At 40.4% G+C, this 22206-nt stretch overlaps 2 protein-coding genes across 2 annotated transcripts; one reads left to right on the top strand and one right to left on the bottom strand.

Moving 5' to 3' along the window:
- Positions 1–290: 290 nt before the first annotated feature.
- On the bottom strand, positions 291–1247 carry LOC102954782 (olfactory receptor 1D2-like). The gene has a single exon (XM_007076136.2). It carries the CDS (start codon positions 1230–1232, stop codon positions 291–293), a length of 942 nt encoding a protein of 313 aa, XP_007076198.2. The 5' UTR covers positions 1233–1247.
- An 18861-nt stretch (positions 1248–20108) lies between these two features.
- Positions 20109–21057, top strand: LOC102960010 (olfactory receptor-like protein DTMT). The gene is given in 2 exon segments (XM_042967238.1): positions 20109–20548; positions 20550–21057. Coding segments are annotated over 2 exon segments (948 nt in total).
- The last annotated feature ends 1149 nt before the right edge of the window (positions 21058–22206 follow it).

Genomic DNA, 22206 nt, shown 5'->3' with positions numbered 1-22206 from the left:
GGAAATTCCCAGTTTCTATTTTTTTTAATGTTTGTTTATCTATTTATTCAGAGAGAGAGAGAGAGACTGAGAGAGTGCACATTGTGTGCATGTGTGTAAGATTTAGGGAGGGGAAAAGAGAGAGAATCCCAAGAAGGTGCCACACTGTCACCGTGAAAGCCAACATGGGGCGCTATCTCATGAACCATGAGATCATGACCTGAGTCGAAATCAAGGATCAGCCACTTAATCGACTGGGCCACCCAGGCCCCCCTCCCAATTTCTACTTTAATGCCCTTTCCAAAATTACCTCATGTCAACCTCTGGAAGGCTTTCCCTAGGAGCAGTCTTCCCAGAGCCCCATGCATGTCCTTGTTCCTCAGGCTGTAGATGAAAGGGTTCATCATGGGGGTCACCACAGCATACATCACTGTGGCTACTGAGTCCTTCATGGAGTAGGATTGGAGAGGCTGCAGATATACCATACAAAGCGTCCCATAGAAGAGGGAGACCACAGCCAAATGTGAAGCACAGGTGGAGAAGGCTTTGTATTTACTAGAGGCTGAGGGTATTCGGAGGATGGCTCTGACAATGTAGACATAGGACATGATCATGAATCCTAGTGGGGCAAGGAAGATGAAGGATCCTGTGGCAATCAGCATCGTGTGATTGACTTGGGTGTTAGAACACGCGAGCCTCAGCAGGACATACATCTCACAGAAGATGTAGTGGATCTTCCGGGAACCACAGAAGGTCACCCTGATCATGAGGAGGGTGTGGGTGAGGCCATAGAGGACAGAAAGTGCCCAACACAAGGTGAGGAGCAAAACGCAGAGTCCAGGGCTCATGGCCGTGCTGTAATGGAGGGGGCGGCAGATGGCCACATAGCGGTCATAGGCCATTGTCGCCAGGATGAGGTTGTCCAGGGCCACCAAGGAGACGAGGAAGTAGAGCTGCGTCAGACACCCTGCATAGGAGATGGCTTTGTTCTGAGACTGAAGGCTCACCAGCATCTTGGGGATTGTGTTGGTGACGAAGAAGAGGTCGGTGAAGGAGAGGTTGGCCAGGAAGAAGTACATGGGAGTGTGCAAGCGGGGATCAAAGCTGATGGCCAGGATGATGAGCACATTTCCCACCACTGTGACCAGGTACATGGACAGGAACATCCAGAATAGGATCCGCTGCTGCTCAGGACTCTCCAAGATCCCCAGGAGCAGAAACTCGGAGACTCCACTCTGGTTGCTTCCATGCATTTTCCCAACTGTCTGCAACATAGGCACCAACAAATGTTTACTTAATGTCCTCAGTTGAATAAAGACATTTAAATAAGCAAAATAAACTGTTTTCTTAGCATCAAAAATACCTTAGGTTAAAATTTATAACTCTTTTTTGGATTAAGAGAGAATGCAGTGGCATACGAAAGCTGTTAATAACATGGAAAATTTTCATGCAACTTAGTCATTCCAGCAACTTCTAATCTAGCATACTCCATACTGTAGGAATAATGTCCATGTCTTATTTTAAATCATATCAACTTACAACTTTCTTGAAGTGCTTAAGATTAGTATGGTACATTATGATATTGTATAGACTTGCATGATATTTAAAACAGATGTATGCAGTAGAAGAAATTGCTGTTATACAATTGGACCAGGGCAAAAAGTAAAAATATTGGAAAGGAAATGGAAAAATTATCATTATTTGCTGGTAGGATGATGTACTTGGGAAACCTAAAACAATTGACTAAAATATTAAAATGCCTCAGAAATAAAAACTAATTTGAAAACACTTCAAATCTGAGCTCTAACACTTTTATCTGTGAAACTTCCAGCAAGTTACTTGAGCTTTTTAAGTCTCCATTTCTTTATGTGAAAAGTGGGTGAGAATAAAATGAAGCAATAAAGAGCTGGCTTGCAGTAAGGACTCAACAAATATTTATTATTATTATTATTATTATTGTTATTGGTAAGCAATAATCAGGAATAATAAGTTAAAAATATGGTGTGAAAGGGTTGCCTGGCTGGCTCAGATTGAAGAGCATGAAGCTCTTTTTTTTTTTTTTTAAGTTTATTTACTTTGGGAGGGGAGGGGGCAGAGAGAGGAAGGAAGAGAGAGAATCTCAAGCAAGCTCTGCACTGATGTGGGGTTTGATCCCATGAACTGCCAGATCATGACCTGAGCCCAAATCAAGAATTGCCACTTAATTGACTGAGCCACCCAGATGCCCTGAGCATGTGACTCTTGATCTTGGGGTTGTGAGTTTGAGCTGCATGTTGGGTGTATAGATTACTTAAATTAAAAAAAAAAAAAAACCTAAAAAACAAAAAACAAAAAACGGGCACCTGGGTGCCTCAGTTGGTTGAGTGGCTCTGGATTTCAGCTCAGGTCATGATCCCAGGGTCATGGGATTGGGCCCTGTGTTGGGCTCTGCTCAGCATGGAGCCTGCTTAAGATTCTCTCTCTCTCTCTCTCTCAAATAAAAAAATAAAATTATATATATATATATATATATATATATATATATATATATATATAATGTGAAACAACCCAATCACATTATCAACAAACAAATCTATGCATTAAAATGTTAATATTCAGGTAGGATATTTAAATTCTTCACAGATGCATACAGCGAAAACTTAGTAAATGGCAAAACATACCAAGATTCTAATTCTACTGGATTAATCAAAATTTAAACTATTTGAAGTAAAACTTTGAACAGGGTTTTAAAGAAAACATCTATGTTTAACCTCAAAATAATTGTGAAAGCCAGCTAGAGAAACGTTGAAAAAGAGAGAACAAGGGGACAGTTTTGCTGCCATATTTAAAGGGCTATAAAACTGTGTGGTATTGGTGCTGGAATGAACAGATCAATGGAAATGGAGAGAAACTTCAGGTACAGACCAAAGAACATGTAGGATTTAGGTGATAATTACAGTAGAACTTTTATTGGGCGAAAACTTTTGTATTTATTCAGTAAGAGGCATTGAGACCACTAATCACTTTGGGGGCAATATGAGATCAATATTTTCTTTCTTACCAAACACATTTCAAGCACACCAAAGATTAAAGTAACTTAATGTGTCTTTTTTCCTTTTGAAAACCTAAAATATAAGGAATAAACATCTTAAAAATAAAAAAAAGAATAAAAAAGAGGACATATAAATAAGTTACACTGAATTCCACTGTGTAGACATAAATAACAATGGGGCACATTTTAATGATTGTATTATTTGAGATGTGAAGGATGAAAAAGGCCAGGCTATGAAGTCTAGATCAAACAGCGCTCTAGGGAGCTGCATGTGCAAAACACCTGAGGGGGCCTTTGTTGTATGTAAGGAGTTAAACATGGGTCAGTATGGCCCAACTGAAGATCAGAGTAGTGGGATGTGGGATTATGCAGGCAAGCAGGTGTCAGGTCCTGCAGAGACTTGTTAAGATTAAAAAAAATTTTTTTAATGTTTATTTTTGAGAGAGAGAGAGAGAGCGAGTGAACGGGCAAGGGGCAGAGAGAGAGGGAGACACAGAATCCGAAGTAGGCTCCAGACTCCGAGCTGTCAGCACAGAGCCTGACGGGGGCTCTGAGTTTGTGAGTTTGAACTCACAAATTGGGAGATCATGACCCGAGCTGAAGTTGGACGCTTAACCAGCTGAGCCACCCAGGTGCCCTTAGACTTGTTAAGGTTTTAAAATTTTATTCTAAATACAGTAAAAAGCCTTAAAAAAATTAAGCAGAAGAGGGTATATTTATTTAGCAACTTTTCTATTTGTATTTTACCAACAGTGTTTTAATAATTAGCTATGGATTTTCATTTTTAATCAAATGCTTTTTCAGTGCCTATTACACTGTTAGCTTTGGTAATATTGAACCACATATGCATTCCCATATGCAAATACTGAAATTGATTTGCAATTATTTTATTTAGGCTTTTATAGTCATTTTTATGAATGAGGTTTATCTATAGTTTCTTTTTTTACGTGCCATTCACTTTTTAAATTTTTTATTTTTAAAGTTTATTTAATTTGAGAGAGAGAGAGCAAGCATGAGTGGAAGAGGGGCAGAGAGAGATGGAGAGAGAGAGAATCATAAGCAGGCTCTGCCCTGTTATCATAGAGCCCAACGCGGGGCTCGAACTCCTGAACAATGGAATCATGACCCAAGCCGAAATCAAGAGTTGGATGCCTAACCTGCTGAGCCACCAGGCACCCCCTTAAGATGTAAATTTTTAAACAAACCCCATGGAATTCATTTCCCCCAAATAACTTTTAATATATTACAATCTATTGATTATTTTTCAAAGTTTCCAGTATTAGTAATTCAAGCAATACAGAAAATTTTAAATTGAAAGAAAGCAAGCATCATCCCCACTTCTGCCTTGCAACCACTGTAACATTTTGGTGAATGTATTTTCAGCTTTTTTGTTTCCCTCATCTTTAGTCTGTCAACAACCTGATGGGTGACTTTCTCCAAGTCAACGTTGTCATTTCTTATATATTTTTCTTGTTGAAAAACTTTATATTGCTGCCTGCATGATTTTCTTTGATCTTAAAATTAAAATTTACCAACTTCTATTCAGTAATTACACCGAATTCCGCTGTTTGGAGATAGGTAACTGTTCACATTTTGATGTTCTTATTATTTGAGATGTGAGGGATGTTTTTCCTTCACTGATTTATCTGACTTAGAATGTCCTTTCCAATCTTAAAATTATGTCTCCCTTCATTTTATGAGAATCTTCTTTAATGCTCTCCTTATTTTTCTGTGACATTTCTTGGAACTCATAACTATACATTAATCATAAATTAATATTTCATTTTGGTGACACTACTCCATTGCCTCTAAAAATACCTGTAGCAAACCCCAACCTGCCTCTTTGAAAATGAAAAGACAGATTAAAATAGTGCTTTGTGTCATTCCAGGTATTCAGGTGAATAATCTTTTTATGCAAAAGACTTATTAAAAAAAGTTAAAAAAACGAATTCATGGTACCAATTGCAGGTGGATATTGCATCTGTCAAAGAGAGTGACCCTCTTTTAAGAGATTTTCCTTTTGGGTGAAAAATAAGATCATGAAATTTAAAAATGTAATGGTGGGCAATTGACTTTTGGCATGACAATATGAGGAAGTCCACTGACCCACTTCTAAATGACACATGTGAAAATATTAAATAGAAGGATTTAAAACCAATGGAAATGGTCCTAAGGGCAAACAGCAAATGAAGAAACATTCAGGAACATCTATGAAAACTCAGTAAGAAATGTGGAAAATAAAAAGATGGGAAAGCAGCAACCACTGAAAAACTATAGACTGGCTATACATTAATCTTTAAATATAAAAGTAGATTTTAGAGATTAAAAGTAGGCTTTAATTTAAAAAGGTAATTAGAGGGGCACCTGGGTGACTCAGTCGGTTAAGCGTCCAACTTTGGCTCAGGCCATGATCTCACGGTTTGTGAGTTCGAGCTCCCTGTCGGGCCCTGTGCTGACATTTCACAGCCTGGAAGTCTGCTTCAGATTCTGTGTCTCCTTCTCTCTCTTCCCCTCTCCTGCTCGCACTCTGTCTCTCTCTCTCTTCCAAAGATAAATAAACATTAAAAAAAATTTTTTTTAAAGTTTATTAGAGACAAAGGGGAATACTTTATAAGGTTAACAGAGTAAATCGATCAGTAAGAAAACAATGATAAACACATATGCACTGAAATATATACTAGAAAACAAACACATGAAAGGAGAAATAAATAATTCAAAAAGAGTAAGTGGAGATTTCAACATTACACTTTCAGTAGTGGATTGAGCAACTAAGCAGAATTTCAACAAGGAAGTAGAGGACTTGAACAATACTCTGCATCAACTATACCTAACAATAAACGTAGAACACAGTGCCCAAGAACAACAGAACAAGGTTCATTTCAAGTGCCATTGGGACACTCCAGGATAGACCATATGCTAGGCCATACAACAAACCTCAATAATTTTAAAAGGATAAAAATGACACCAAGTATGTCCTCTAAGTGCAATGGAATGAAATTAGAAATGAATAAATTGAAAAAAGTTGAGAAAATTCACATATTTATGGAAATCAAAGAACACGCTCCAAAATAGCCAATAGGTCAAAGAAAAAATAAAAAACAAGATCAGAAAATACTTTGAAATGAATGAAAATAAAGGTACAACATACCAAAATTTATGGGATGCCATTAAAGTAGTGCTTAGAAGGAATACTTTTGTTGTAAATACCTATATTAAGAAAGAAGGAAGATCTCAAAGCAATAACCTACCCTTATATGGTTAACATGGTGATAGTCCCCAAATAGATCTACAGATTCAATGCAATTCCTGTTGGAATCCCAGCTGACTTCTTTGCAGAAATTGTACAAATTGATTCAAAATTCAGATGGAATTTCAAGGGACTCAGGATAGCCAAAACAATCTTGAAAACCAAGAGCAAATTTGGAGAATTCACACTCCCCAGTTTTAAGACTTACTACAAAGCAACAGTAATGAAGACAATGGGGTACCGGCATAAGGATAGAAATATAGATCAATGGAAGAGAATTGAGAGTCCAGAAATAAAACCACGTATGCATGGTAAGCTGATTTTTGACAAAAGTGCAGATTACACAGCGGGGAAAAGATATTTTTAACAAATAGTGCTGGGCCACAGGCCACGTGCCAAAGTTGTATTCTTCTCACACGCCATATATAAAAATTACTTTGAAATGGATCAATTTGAAATTGAACGTAAGAGTTAAAACTATAAAACTCTTAGGAGAAAACCTAGAGAAATTTTGTGATCTTGGATTTAGGGGAGGGTTCTAAGATATGACATCAAAAGCATGAGCAACAAGAGAAAAACCACATTCATCAGAATGGCATTGATAGCAGAAAACAATGAAAAAGTGTGAAAATTATGAAACAAAAATTATGAAAAATTATGCCATATTTTACTTTCATAAAAGTAAAATACTTTCCACATCACCATAATACAGCAATAAAATACAAATAAACAAAAAATGCCAAAAGGGAAAAATGCTTGCCTCGTATGTGATAGACAAAGGCTTAATAGGCTTTATAGAGAAATAAGTTTTTTTTTCAGTAGGCTTCACACCCAGTGCAGAGTCCAAAGTGGAGTCCGACCTGGGGCTTGAAGTCTCTACCCTGAAATCCAGACCTGAGCTGAAATCGAGAGTTGGATGCTAAACCAACTGAGCCACCCAGGCATCCTGAGGAAGAACTGTTTTAAGTCAATAATAAAATTACCAACCCTCATTGGAAAATAGCAACAGACATGAACAAAAGAAGACTCACAAAAGAAAAAGGTCAGAGCCAATAAACATAGGAACAAACATATAGCTTTGCTACTTATCAAAAGATGGGATGAACAGGCAGTTTTATATCTGATGAAATGAATGATTATAACTTTCTAGAGGGAAACCTGACATTCCATTTCTTAAGCTCTTAAAAGGGAGATTCCTCTGAGCAATCTCAGTTTTAGGAATGTATCTTAAAATATAATCCGATAGAAACATAGACATGTATGTATAAAATGTTTATCAGGACCTTGTTAAAAATAATAAAAAAAGGGCAGCTCAGTCGGTAAAGTGACCAACTTTTGATTTCGACTCAGGTCATGATCGGGCGCCACATTGGGCTCTGCACTAATAGCACAGAGCCTGCTTGGGATTCTCTCTCTCCCTCTCTTTCTGCCCCTATCCCCACCCCCCAAGTGCGTGTGATCTCCCTCTCAAAATAAATAAACACTAAAAATTTTTAAGGAGTAAAAAAGAAAAAAGAAGCAATTGAAACTCTTATCATTAGAGACACATTTAAAGAAACTGCAAGATCCATACATTTAAAGGCACACAATTAAGCCATCGTAGATAGGTGTGTATTCCACATATATGTATGTTTATGATAATTGTTAAATTAAAATATAATTTATTCCTACTTGGTAATATAGAAAAATGATCCATTATGCTTAGGTGATATTGGTTGTATCTAGTCCTAAGTGTCCATGTGAGGAGGAAACAAGGAAATGCAGGTAAAGTACATTGCACTGGCCGAGCACCCTCCCTGCTGCACAATGTGCACTTTCTAAATTACGGATCTTACCATGTGGCTTCTCTACAGTAGCAGAGCTCCCCATTTCCTCTGGAATAGCCCATGATTATGGCCAGGTGGTCAAAGTGCCAGGATCCCTCATCCCTTGTGGATCTCTGTCTCTCCCTACTCCAGTGATGGCTCATGGCTTGTATTTTCTAAGTACTCACAATGCTTTGCTTTTGTCCTTCGCACCAGCTGTTCTTTTGTTTTACTGAATTTTAAGTGAACGTTTTCTCTATTCTGTGATTCCATTGCTCTTCTGGCAAGATCCATTATAGCTCTCACTCAAGTATCTCCTTCTGGTGGCATCTTCTCCTGCCACAGAGATACCATTCTAAACTCTCTATCATTTCCTGGTCTTTACATTTTTTTTAGGACACCCTATCCCACATTTTGCTTAGTTGTCTGTTCTCCTGGGAGACTTGTGAGAGCCGTCAGAGCAGGGGCAGTATCGTTTTCTTTCCTGTATCTAAAGGACCTCTCAAGGGCCAGGTATGGCATAAGGATTAGGAAGTGAGGGTTGAGCTGAACTCTATAGAATATTAGGCATTCTGTGCATTTGAGCTTCACGAATAGGGAAGAGTCATAAGCCCAAGAGCCTCAATGAATAAGAAACACTATGGATAAAAATGTAGTCATTTGGGTAATGAGCCAGTGTGCCATGGGCGTGTCGGGTCTGTTTTGCAGGTTCAGGCTGAACATGATAAGTTTGTAGTAGCAGTAGAAGGAGCAAATGTAGATGTGGGAACTGAGTGACCTAGGAGAGTAAGGTAATTTGGAGTGCCAGGATGCAGGTGAGGCCAGCAGGGAGAGGCCCAGCATTTAGCATATGAGTAGATTTGTTATCTCAGTGAAAACATTTGAATTCCCAGATGTTTAGCACCCACGGTGCAGGGGAAGGACATTCTGGGTCATATATTTGGGTCCAAAGCTCAATTTAACACCCACAAGTGTTTTTTTTTTTTTTAACTTTTTTTTTTAACGTTTATTTATTTTTGAGACAGAGAGAGACAGAGCATGAACGGGGGAGGGGAAGAGAGAGAGGGAGACACAGAATCAGAAGCAGGCTCCAGGCTCTGAGCCATCAGCCCAGAGCCCGACGTGGGGCTCGAACTCACAGACCGTGAGATCGTGACCTGAGCTGAAGTCGGACGCTTAACCGACTGAGCCACCCAGGCGCCCCAGCCCACAAGTGGTTTTTTAACAAACGTTTACTGAGTATTTGGCCAGACATTATGTTGAAGGACACCTCTCTCTCCTGACCTCCCCCCACCTGCCCCTGCTTTTAGTCCACACAGCAAATAGCACTGTTTGTTTCCATTATCCCATTTTCTGGATGAGATGACTGAGATTCAGTTGATTAATGAATGTTCCCAATTTCTTCGACCAGTAACCGATGGAATTGGGATTTGACTCTCCTTTTGTGTTTCTAAAGTCCACATCCTAAATGCTGTGCTGCAGACATGCCTACCTCACTGTGGGTTTAGAGACTACCCCACAAATACTGGATGTGGAAGCACTTCTCCAACTTAAAGCCCTGTGTAAACGGGAAGTGCTATAATGAGGATCTCAAAAGGAGTCCCCTTATCATTTCCCTATGTTCTGACTGCCTCCCATCTCTGCTCCAGTAGCAAATCCTGCTCTAAGAACCAAGAGGGATAGGTGCTCCATTCTTGTCTCCATCCTGGACGTGGCTGTTCACCCCACTCACATAGGAGCAACTTCAGCATGCCTGTGTCTTCAGGGAGTGACCCAGGTTGTTGAGGGGGTACTTATTTGTGGCTGGCCCCTTGGTGTTGTGTACACAGAGGAGAGAACAGTGAGGAACTGTATTATTATGGCCTTCACATGCGAAGGGGTGTGGATTGGTCAAGTCAGTAGCTAGCAAATAAAAGAGAGACAGAAGGACAGGTCAGGCTGTCTGCCAGATGACTTAAGTGCCATACCTGCAAAGGGGGCCGGTGGGGGGAAGTCATTCCCCGCCATGGAAGACATTCAAACAAGCTCACAATACAGCGGGTTGAGTTGTGATTTCACAGTCTACTCAAGCACTTAGTGGAGGTAGATGATGGTTAATTCTCTTTTAACCCTAGGATTCCAAATTACAGAGCAATCATGTGCTGGTCCTTGGGCATTTGAGTTAAAATAGGAGTGATCCTTAGGACATGCTTTTTGGTGTGTCCACATCTGTTCATTAATCATACAGTTCTGCTAAGTCTCTACACTATGACTGAGGTCATTTGTTTCTCAGAGTGTGTAAGTGAGGCTTCAAGCCGAAGGGACTGCTTGCCTCTCAGGAAAGCAAAGAGTTTCAGTGAAAATGGGAACTGATGGGCTCATCCCAGAGACCACTCCAAGACCCCCGAAGTGACCTCAGGATGAAAAAGAGCACCATGGCAACGGCCTGAGTGTCTCCGTTCTGAGCACTGGCTACCATCTCTGTTTCTGTCATGGAGACAAAGGTTTTCCACCTCCCGAGACCTCATCAGAAACTACTGCCTCCCAAAGTCAGAGGACACCCAGAGGCCATGATGGCTCTGCTTTCGAGCCCTCAAGGCAAGTGTCTCCCGCATTTTAGGGTGCATCAGAATCACCTGTGATACTTTAAAACAAAGAGCTGCTTTTCTGGCCCCCTTCCTGGAAAGACTCGTTATGTTTTGAGAACCAAGCCATTTTTAACAATCACCTGGTGATTCTGATCGTGCACTTTGGGGAATCCTGTTCTGAGTCTGTAAGAGTCCGTGGTTTCTGAAAGCTTGTGTGGTCAGTTGGCCTTAGAACATAAGGCTCTCTGCAGTGTGGCTGGGTGGAGAGGGGAGAGAATGGGTGGTGGGAGGCCGTACCGGCAAGGGCTCCAGACTCAGCATTAGAAAACTGTCTTCTCGGGGCACCTGGGTGGCTCAATCGGTTAAGCGTCTGACTTCGGCTCAGGTCGTGATCTCAAGGTCCGTGGGTTTGAGCCCTGCGTCGGGCTCTGTGCTGACAGTTCAGAGCCTGGAGCCTGTTTCAGATTCTGTGTCTCCCTCTTTCTCTGACCCTCCCCTGTTCATGCTCTCTCTGTCTCAAAAATAAATAAATGTTTAAAAACAAACAAACAAAAAAAAACCTGTCTTCTCTTACCTCCTGGGTTGCTCCCTAACTGCTTGAGCTGTGAACCTCCTCATCCCACCCCTTAAGCCCTTTTTGCAGGCTTGAGGATTACATGTGACAGCATGTGATAGCACTTTGAAAACTGTGGAGTGCTAAGAGGTTGGAGGGATTGTTGTATTACCTTTAAATACTAAGGGGTTAGATTATATGAAGACTTTTAAAGCATGTGGGTATGTTCATGAGAGATAAATGGATAAGAGAAGAAAGGTGTGTGTGTGTGTGTGTGTGTGTGTGTGTGAGAGAGAGAGAGAGAGAGAGAGAGAGAGAGAGAGAGACAGGGAAACAGAGAGAGAGGGAATGTTTGAGATGTCCAGACCTTACCCACTGCTCTGTGCTGGTCTCAGAGTTATGTAGTACGCTGCCTCCAGTTTCCTTCTACAGGATGAAAATTCTGTCAGGACACAAAGGACAGTAAGGCATTACTTCTGAATAGGGTGGGAATTGGTGCCTGGATTTTCAGTGCCTGCACAAAAGGAGAAGAAAGTGAGGTTGTGGACCCTCTGATGAACTTGGAGAATCTGAGAACTGAACCCTGGATATGAGGTTTGTGAAAAAAGGGGCTGAACTGGAGCCATATCAGGGCTATTTATCAGTTTTGGAAAGACACAGGGGAGGCAGTCCCAAGACAGTTTGTTGAGATGAACCTGGATAATCGCTCCAATGTTTATATGCAAGGATCTTGGGAAACAAATCTGGTTTACAAGGAATAAACCAACTCAGCTGTGCTGACAGCTCAGAGCCTGGAGCCTGCTTTGGATTCTGTGTCTCCCCCTCTCTCTGCCCCTCCTCCACTCATGCTCTGTCTCTGTCAAAAATGAATAAATGTTAAAAAAATTTTTTAAAAAGGATCTTTGCCAATATACTTCTATATTTTCCTTTAAAGGATATATGGTTTTACATTTCACATTTAGATCTCCTATCAATCTAGACTTGTTTTTTTTTTTTTTGTCAGGTGAGGGAGAGATCAAGGTACATTTTTCTCTCCAAAGTATGGGTATCCAACGGGTTCAGTGCCATTTATTGAAAATGGGCTTTCCAGTACAATGATGAATAAATGTGGTGATAGGGGACTTTTGTTTCATCACTGAACTTTGAGGAAAGCTTTAAAAATCTTGTGTATGTTTGCTTTGCATTAGGGGTCAACAGACCATAGCTCATGAGTCAAATCTACCTGCCACTTGTTTTTGTAAATAAATTTTACTGGAACATTGTCAGGCCTATTCATTTACATATTGCCTATGATTGCTTTCATGCTAGAATGGAATGATTGTGCATGTGTTTATTTAAACATTTTTATGTATCTTTTATTAATTTTAACTTTAGTTCTACCATTTTTTTTGCTTCCTATATTCTGAAGCTATCCTTTTAGGCATATACAGATTTAGAATAGTGATACCGTCTTGCTAGGTTAACCTATTTTTAATTATAAAATATCACTCTTTATCTCTAGTAATACTTCTTGCCTTAAAAATATCTCCACGGTATATATTTTCTTTTGATTATTGTGTGCAGGGTATAAATAGCATATGGCTGCATTTTGATTTTTTATTCTGTTTGAAAAATTTAATTGTCATTTGAAGTATTTAACCACTTAGGTTTTATGTAATTACTGATATATTTGAATTTATATCCACCATCTTACTTCAGAAAAATTTTTGACCCATCTGTTTTATTTTTTATTTTTTAAAAATTTATTTATTTAAGTTAGTTAACATACTGTGTGCTATTGGTTTCAGGAGTAGAACCAAGTGATTCGTCACTTGCACATAATACCCAGTGCTCATCTCAACAAATGCCCTTCTTAATGCCCATCACCCATTTAGCCCAACCTCCACCTACCTCCCCTTTATCAACCCTCAGCCTGTTGTCGGTATTTAAGAGTCTCTTATGGTTTGCCTCTCTCTTTGTTTTATCTTATTTTTCCTTCCCTCCCACTATGTTCATCTGTTGTGTTTCTTAAATTCATATATGGGTGAAATCATATGACATTTGTGTTTCTCTGCCTGACTTATTTCACTTAGCACAGTACACTCTAATTCTATCCACATTGTTGCAAATGGCAAGATTTCATTCTTTTTGATTGCTGAGTAGTATACCATTGTGCATGTGTGCGTGTGTGTGTGTGTGTGTGTATGTGTGTGTATTTTGGTTATTGTTGATAGCACTGCTATAAATGTTGGGGTACATGTGCCCCTTCGAATCAGCTTTTTGTATCCTTTGGATAAATACCTAGTAGTGCAATTGCTGGGTCGTAGGGTAGTTTTATTTTTCATTTTTTGAGGAAACTCCATACTGTTTTCCAGAGTGGCTGCACCAGTTTGCATTCACGCCAACAGGGCAAGAGGGTTCCCCTTTCTCCACATCCTTGCCAACATTTGTTGTTTCCTGAGTTGTTCATTTTAGACATTCTGACAGGTATGAGGTGGTATCTCATTGTAGTTTTGATTTGTATGTCTCTGATGATGAGTGATGTTGAGCATCTTTTCATGTGTCTGTTAGCCATCTGGATGTTTTCTTTGGAGAAGTGTCTATTCATGTCTTTTGCCCATTTCTTCACTGGACTATTTGGTTTTTGGCTGTTGAGTTTGATAAGTTCTTATAGATTTTGAACACTGACACTTTATCCGATATGCTATTTGCAAATATCTTCTCCCATTCTGTCCATTGCTTTTTAGTTTTGTGGATTGTTTCCTTTGCTGTGCAGAAGCTTTTTATCTTGATGAGGTCCCAATAGTTCATTTTTGCTTTTATTTCCCTTGCCGCTGGAGGCATGTCTCATAAGAGGTTGCTGTGGCCAAGGTCAAAGAGGGTGCTGCCTGTTTTTTTTTCTCCTGTAGGATTTTGATGGTTTCCTGTCTCACATTTAGGTCTTTCATCCATTTCGAATTTATTTTGTGAATGGTGTAAGAAAGTGGTCCAGTTTCATTCTTCTGCATGTCGCTGTCCAGTTTTTCCAGCACCATTTGCTGAAGAGACCGCTTTTTTTCCACTGGATATTCTTTCCTGCTTTGTCGAAGATTAGTTGGCCAAACGTTTGTGTTGACCATCTGTTTTATATTATTTTTTTTCCCTTTCTTGTCTTCTTTTGAAATTCACAAGTCTAATATTTTAAATCTATTTATCCTTATATAAACCTCTTACTTATATATTGTTTTATTTTTCTTTTTACCCTAGAGATTACAACATGCATCCTTGACTTATTACAACTGACTTATTACAACGTAGCATTTCTAAGTTTTTGTCTGTGATTATTTCCATCTTGTCTGCAAGCACCTCATTTAGTATTTAAAATTTTTCTTTGTGGAGGCTGTAGTGACAGATTCCTGCAATTTTGTTTGTCAGAAAATGCCACTCATTTTTGAAGAATGTTTTTGCTGTATACAGTCTCTATTATTGCAACAATTCCAAGACGGTGTGGCCCTTGTTCGTCATGATTTCTGTTAGGAAGTTAGGTGCCATTCTAATTGTTACTCCTATGAAGGAAATGTGCCCTTGTTCTCAACCCCAATTGCTTTAAGGTTTTCCTTTATATTTGGCTTTAAGAAGTTCTTATATGTGTACATTTAGTTGTGTTTGAATTTATACAGTGGGTTAGCCGAGCAACCTAAACTTGTAGCTTTATGCCTTGTACTGGTTTGGAAAATACTTATTCATCATGAATGATGAGATCATGGCCTGAGCCAAAATCAATAGTCAGACACTTAACCAACTGAGCCACCCAGCTGCTCCTTAATTGTTGTATTTTAAATTCCTTGTCTGCCACCAATAAAATCAGCTTGTCTTTCCTGCTGTTTTTCCCTTTATCTTCCTCCTTCTGTTTAATTTTGTTTTTCTCTCTCTTATTGGCCACAGGATTTTGCCTCTTCCATATTTCTGGTCTTTTTAATTGTATGCTGGACGTTATTGCCATTAAGATTGCTGTGGCTTTGGATGATGTTATCTTCTAACAGGGGTAGTTCTCCCTTTCTTGCTATGCAGGTATGGTGAGTGGTTTGATCACTCAGTACAACCAGAGATTGATTTTGACTTAGGGCTGGGTTGGAAACTTAGAAAGACTAAGTTTACTGCTGCTAGGGTGTGTAGTCTCAGGCTTTTGATTGAGAACATGATGAGTTTCTGAGTTCTAAATGATAATGGAAGATTATCTTTAGAGACTTTTTCTTTTGCCTAGCTTTTTTAGCTTCTTGCCCCACAAAACGTCAAGCTTTGGCAAACAATCTTGAGAGAAAGGCCAGACATGTGTTCGGAGAAGGCCTCTTCCTGTGATGAGACTTTGGTTTCGAGTCCTGAAAGACTGTAGGACACTTTATGCTGCCTTTTTGAAAACTTGGCCTCACTCCCAGTTTCACTGCACCAGACTCATCAAATGTCCCCTGAGGAAAACCACCCATGTGTTTATGTATCCTCAAATTTCCAACTTATTACTCCAGTACTGTACAACTGCTACCAGCTTCGATGCTTCCTATTTCCCTAGCAGATATCCTCTGCCTCAGTCTGTGCCCAGACTCAGCAAATAGCCTCTAACATAAAATTAGCCAGTTGACTCATCTCATCTCAAAACAGTCTATCTCTCTCTGAAGCTTTAATTTATGTAGTTCTTGCTGCATCTGCAACTCTATGATAGCTTTTATGATTTAAAGGTTTATTTGTTTTTGGGGTGCCTGGATGGCTGAGTTGGTTAAGCAACCAACTTTGACTCAGGTGATGATCTCACAGATCGTGAGTTCTAGCCCTGCGTTAGGCTCTGTGCTGACAACTCAGAGCCTGGAGCGTGCGTCAGATACTGCGTCTCCCTCTCTCTCTTCCCTCTCCTGCTCATGCCCTGTCTCCTTCCCTCTCAAAAATAAAATAAAATAAAATAAAAATATTAAAAAATTTACTTGTTTTTGAAGTTTATTTATTTATTTTTGAGAGAGAGAAAGAGCGCCCATGCATGCACATGGGGAGGGGCAGAGAGAGAATCCCAAGCAGGCTCCACACTGTCAGTGTGGATCCTGAACCGGGGCTCGAACTCACAAACCCATGAGATCATGATCTGAGCTGAAACCAAGAGTCAGATGCTTGAGCGACTGAGCCACACATGCCCCGTATGTGTGTGTGTGTGTGTGTGTGTTTTAAATGACTGTGCACCAGGAACATTGCTTGCTGCAACCCATTACATGGACAGTAGTGGGTTGCAACCCACTACGTGGGGCAGGTTTGTTTATTTTATTTCCAAAGACACTGGTGTCAAGAAATGTTGGTTTGGTTGAAACATTTAGTTGATATTTATAGGTGACACATTTCTCTAATATATCCACTTTGAAACCATTTATAACCATTATCTCTCACCTTGGGATACGGAAATAGCCTTCTAATGATTTCCATGCCTTCCTTATTTTTAATGCTAATGTGCTCTCCTTCAATCCGAGTTACTGTCCTAAAAATGAAATTTGAACCTCTCATTTTAAAGCCATTTAGAGATGTTTTGCTGAGAATGAAGGTGGCCTTGCTTGCCACATTCTATAAGATTTGCCTGACCAGGACTCTGCCTGGCTCTCACCCCAGCCCTTGCATTCTCTCCCCCAATAATATGTGACAGTCACACTGAACTTCCTTGAGTTTCCTGGGTACGCCATGTTTTCTTTAACTCTTCAATCTTAAATAACACATGTTAATTAGTTTGCTGACAGCACCATTTTCTTTCCATCTATCCTTGTCATCCAGTTGCCTCACAGAGATCCAAGATCCAAGACAGATGTCAAATGTGGCTAGGTGTGGCTGGGGAAATAAGGAGGGAGTGACTGTCTGTGTTTACAGACGATGGTTAGATTTCATCATTAAGTGACAAGTGATGTGTGAAAATAGCTCACAGTCACTTTTCCTAAATGTAGCAGGCAGAAATTATGGGACTGAATTATTGAATAAGTTGATCAATAAAGAACTTTTCTTTTCCTGTTTTAAAGATAATATTTCTGAAGCAATAATCCAAAACAAAAAAAAAGTTATCACTCTTAAGCACTTCTGGAGACAAATACTTCAAGAGTGAAAATAATGAAGTCAAAGAAGGAAGAGGTCTTCTGGGCTCTGGTAGCTAAGGCAGAGGTCCTGGTGGGACTAGGGCATGAACTCTTTTCTTTGTTGCCTGTTCCCCTACCCAAAGATGGCTAGTAATTAAGTAGTCCCTGCTTCATACTTCCTAGGGGATTTGTCCCAGGGAGGTTTGAAATTTACTTTGTTTGTTATTACTGTCCTCCCCCACCATGTAGGTTCCACTGGGACCCATTGTCCCACAGGCCCAGGAAGTCAGAATGAGAGAAGTGAGAAAGGACAGCGTAGACTCAGGCAATGACTACAATCTGAATCTGTATGAGTTTATAATGAATAAAAGAGCGAGGGGTCTTGGGCCAAAGCCCTGAAGTCTCCTTGAGACATACGTGATAAGTTAGGCTGGAGGGTATATGTCTTAGGCTTCTTCCAACCTTAGCATTCATATTACTGAGGTTTTATGATGTGACTCTATGGGATTGTTCTTCAGGCAGTCTAAAAATTAAGAAAACCTGCCCAACATTCTAGAAATAGCTTGATTAGTATCACCAGATTCCATCTCATTATTTGAAATAGTATCTATAAGTATTTCACAACAGAGTCCTCTATGTTTCGCAAAGAGTTTTCTCAAAAGTTTCTCAAAAGATTCTCAATAGTATCTATAAGTATTTCACAACAGAGTCCTCTATGTTTCGCAAAGAGTTTTCTCTACAGTAGCTTTGTGAGGTAGTCAGGGAGAAGGCGGTATTGGCATTTTAAAGGTGAAGCACGTAGAATGTGAGGGGTAGGTAAAGTTCATATGGCTCTTCAATGGCAGCATTTGTAAGTAATATCTGAGTTGTTCTCCTAATCAAGTATTTTATAGAATAGATGGGCCCTACTTGTTTCTCAGAGAAAGGAATTCCTGAAGAGTCAGAGATGGATCCTCCCCCCACTAATATGTAGTAACAGATCTTTCCTGTGTCCAAGTGTGGAAACACGTGCATATGCCTGTTTTAGCCCCATGACCTTGGTGAACAGCCTGCAGTGAGTGCACTCTTCTCTCTCTTCAGGGTTAGGAGATGTTTTTCTCATCCCGAAATGCTCTTGGTTTTTCTTGTCAATCCTGACTCACACTGTGAGAAGGGTGTCTGGAGGAGACCAGAAACTAGAGCCAAGAGATTGGAAATTATCCTCATTCTTTTTGCTCTTCCATGATCTCTCAACTTCCACTTCCATCTCATTTCTTCCTGCATCAATACTGATATTTTGTGGGGCAAATATCTGATTTTTCTGTGTGGGGTAAATTTAAAGGAAAAAAATGATAGCACGGTTGTTTGGGTAGATGAGTGTAAGCCATATAGCAGGATATCTCGAGATGGGGTAATATTGTGACCTGGGGGAGGAATTCTGGACAGTCTGTAGTGCCGTATCTGAAAATCAATACAATGGATTTAGATAAGGGAGCTATGATTTGGAAGGCTTCGGTGTCAGTGCATGTTTCAACCTCCACTATTTTTGGTGAATGCTGAAACAAATAAGAAATCCCTTGGGTTGTCATAAATTTCTTTCCCTTCCTTCCTTCCTCCCTTCCTTCTTTCGTTTCTGTCTGTCTCTGTCTCTGTCTGTCTCTCTCTTTTGTCACATTGTTCTAGATGCTAGTGTTTGGCTGTGAACGAGATAGAACCTCCCCCATCCTTAAAGTCTAGCAAAGAGAAAATAATCGCTATTTAATGGTCTGGAGGGTGAATTACTAGGTTACAGGATGGAATGAGGTGGAGACAGCATGTGTCAGGGAATGGAAAATGTGATGTCATATGGTGGGTGACAGCAGGATGCCTTTGAGAAAATGAGAAATACTTGGTACAGCTGGAGTGGAGAGAGGGCTAGACATGAGCTAATTGATCTGATGAAATAGGGTCTTGTGGGTCATGTAAGCCGGTTTGGACTTTATGTTAATGGAAAGAGGAAACTCTTCAATTAGAATAGTGACACAAGCAGGTTTGACTTATAAAAAGAATGATTCTGGATAATGTCAATGGGATGGAAGGGAGTGAAGGTAAACGTGGAGAGACCAGACTTGTTGTGATGGTTCAGTTGAGGAAAATGACCTGAATGGTGGCTGTGGGATATGTAGCCCACATACGAGAAGTGTATGTACGTGGGATATGTATACGAGAAGTGAGAAGAAAGGGAGACTGGTAACATACAGTAAATGCATAAGGAGCAGGAAGAGAGGAAGGGGTCAAGGACGGCTCTCAGGTTTGACTCGAGTACCTTGTAGGCGGTACTGTCCGTCACCGAACTAGAGCTACTGGGAGTGGAGCCCCTCTGGGTCAAGGAAGACAATAAACTAAATTTCACAAAGATTGGTTTCAGAGTAACAATGAGCCATGCAGGAAGATGGCCATCAGAGAGCTGAACACCCACGTCTATAGCCCAGACGAGCTATGTGGGCTGGATAAATACATTTGGGATTCACTGTCATATTTAGGGGAAGTGTAGGAGGATTCTGAGGACCACCAATATTCAAACGATGACTGAACAGGAGACGTTCTCTAAGGACTCTGTGAAGGCATTCCAAGGGAGATAGGAGAAACATGAAACTGAGGTGTCACCACAGCCAAGAGATGGGAGAGTTTTAAGAAGGAAGAAGTGACGATTAGTTTTAAATGTGATATGTTATCCGATTTAGAGACTTGGAGGCCATTGGAGGCTTGTATTTTCAGTAGAGTCAGCTGCCACCTGTGCCTATATTCTCACTCATCCACCATTTGACAATAGGCCACTTGCAATGGAAATATATTTATTTCTTATACTTGGATTTTAGCGTCTGTTATTTTCTTCATAAATATAATAGAGTCACAGAATGACAGAGAGGAACCAAACTGTCGTCTCAGAGTTCCTCCTTCTGGGCCTGCCCATCGAACCAGAGCAGTGGAATCTGTTCTGTGCTCTGTTCCTGGCTGTGTATGTTACCACCGTCCTGGGGAACCTTCTCATCATCGTCCTCATTCGCCTGGACTCCCACCTCCACGTGCCCATGTATTTGTTTCTTAGCAATTAATCCTTCTCTGACCTCTGCTTCTCCTCTGTCACAATGCCCAAACTGCTGCAGAACATGCAGAGCCAGGTCCCGCCCCTCCCCTATGCCAGCTGCCTGGCCCAGATGTATTGTTACTTGTTTTTTGGAGTTCTTGAGAGCTTCCTCATTGTTGTCATGGCCTATGGTCGCTATGTGGCCATCTGTTTTCCTCTGCACTACACCACCATCATGAGCCCCAACCTCGGTCTCTCCTTGGTGGTGGTCCTGGGTGCTGACTACTGCCCATGCCATGTTGCACACCCTGCTCATGGCCAAGCTGTCCTTCTGTGCCGACAACACAATCCCCCACTTTTTCTGTGATATGTCTGCTCTGCTGAAGCTGGCCTGCTCTGACACTCGAGTCAATGAGTTGGTGATATTTATCATGGGAGGGCTTCTTCTCGTCATCCCATTCCTACTCATCGTCATGTCTTATGCACGGATTGTGTCCTCCATCCTCAGGGTCCCTTCTGCCAGGGGCGTCCTCAAGGCCTTCTCCACCTGTGGCTCCCACCTCTCCGCGCTGTCTCTCTTCTATGGGACAGTTATCGGTCTCTACTTGTGCCCTTCAGCTATTAATTCTGCTGTTGAGGAGACTGTCTTGGCCATGATGTACACTGTGGTCACCCCCATGCTGAATCCCTTCATCCAAAGTCTGAGGAACAGAGACATGAAGGGAGCCCTGGGAAGAGTCTTTTGGAAAAAGAAAGCATCTTTCTCTCTAAAATGGTAACAATTTGGATTTTTACATTATTTAATTCAGTGGGTATAGTAATGTTGATAATGGAATATGACTCTAAATCAGTGTTTTTTCTCCCTTAATTTTAAAGCTATCAAATTTTCTGTTCAGATAAAAACCCTATGCTAAAGGCAAATATGAAAATATGGTAACTACTTAGCTGGTTTCAGGTAGAGTTGGGGGCAGGAAACCAGTTTGATGTGAATCCATATTTCCCTTTTGCCAGGTGGAATTGAAGTTTGAAAATAAGACTTATATACCTTTGTGCAAAACATCTATTATTCATTTCAATTCCGAAATTGTCTTCTTCCAACATCACTGTTATCATTGCTTTTCTTCCTGCTCAAGAATCCTCAGTGATGCACTCAAGTGAAGAAAGAATAAAATCCAACCTTTCTTTCTCACAGAACACGGAGAATCCTGGAGTTCTCAACTTCTCTATACACCTCACTCTCCACTATGAATAAAAGCACTTCTTATTTCCTTCTCTCCATCCATATGCTCACCTCATTCTATCCTTTGATTTTAATTTTATTTTTTGAGCCAGATCAGAAAAATTGTTCTTTACAAAAGAGAATAAGTAGCAAACGCTTGTTGGGTGCTTTTGAATGTGTCGGGCACTTTTCCAATCTATTAGTCTACCACCTCTATGATGCTGGTCCTATGGTCATCCTCATTCTATAGGTAAAATGATAGAAAGGTTAATTTACTGCCCAACATCACATAAGAAGTTAAGATTGGAACCCAGGCAGTTTGGCGTGTAGCCCAAGATCCTCATGACTACACTATACTGCATCTTGAAACTACCAAACTGTACCCTCTCCATTGTAGTGGTGCATTCTGTCCAGTTCTAGTCATTTGTCAGTAGATCATGCTTTCACATATTTCTTTCATGTCTTCATTTTTCTGATTGAATTATGATAATACATAATCATAAAGTATAGAACAAGAATTGTAAGCCCATATTCCAGTGGCCAAGCAGGTAATGTACATGAGTGTTAAGTAAGCCAGACGCTTACCGCAAGGACGCCTGGGGGGCTCAGTTGGTTAAGCATCTGACTCTTGATTTTGGCTCAGGTCATGATCTCATGGTTTGTGAGTTTGGACCCTGCATCAGGCTCCATGCTGATAATGCAGAGCCTG

This window comes from Panthera tigris, chromosome E1 (genome assembly GCF_018350195.1).
Source record: "Panthera tigris isolate Pti1 chromosome E1, P.tigris_Pti1_mat1.1, whole genome shotgun sequence".
NCBI classification, from domain to species: domain Eukaryota; kingdom Metazoa; phylum Chordata; class Mammalia; order Carnivora; family Felidae; genus Panthera; species Panthera tigris.
The sequence above is the reverse complement of the archived record's forward strand: the minus strand, read 5'-3'. Positions and strand labels throughout refer to the sequence as shown.

Bases quoted from the DNA above. Each gene is read 5' to 3' on its own strand.
- LOC102954782 (XM_007076136.2), bottom strand. From the start codon at position 1,232: ATGCATGGAAGCAACCAGAGTGGAGTCTCCGAGTTTCTGCTCCTGGGG.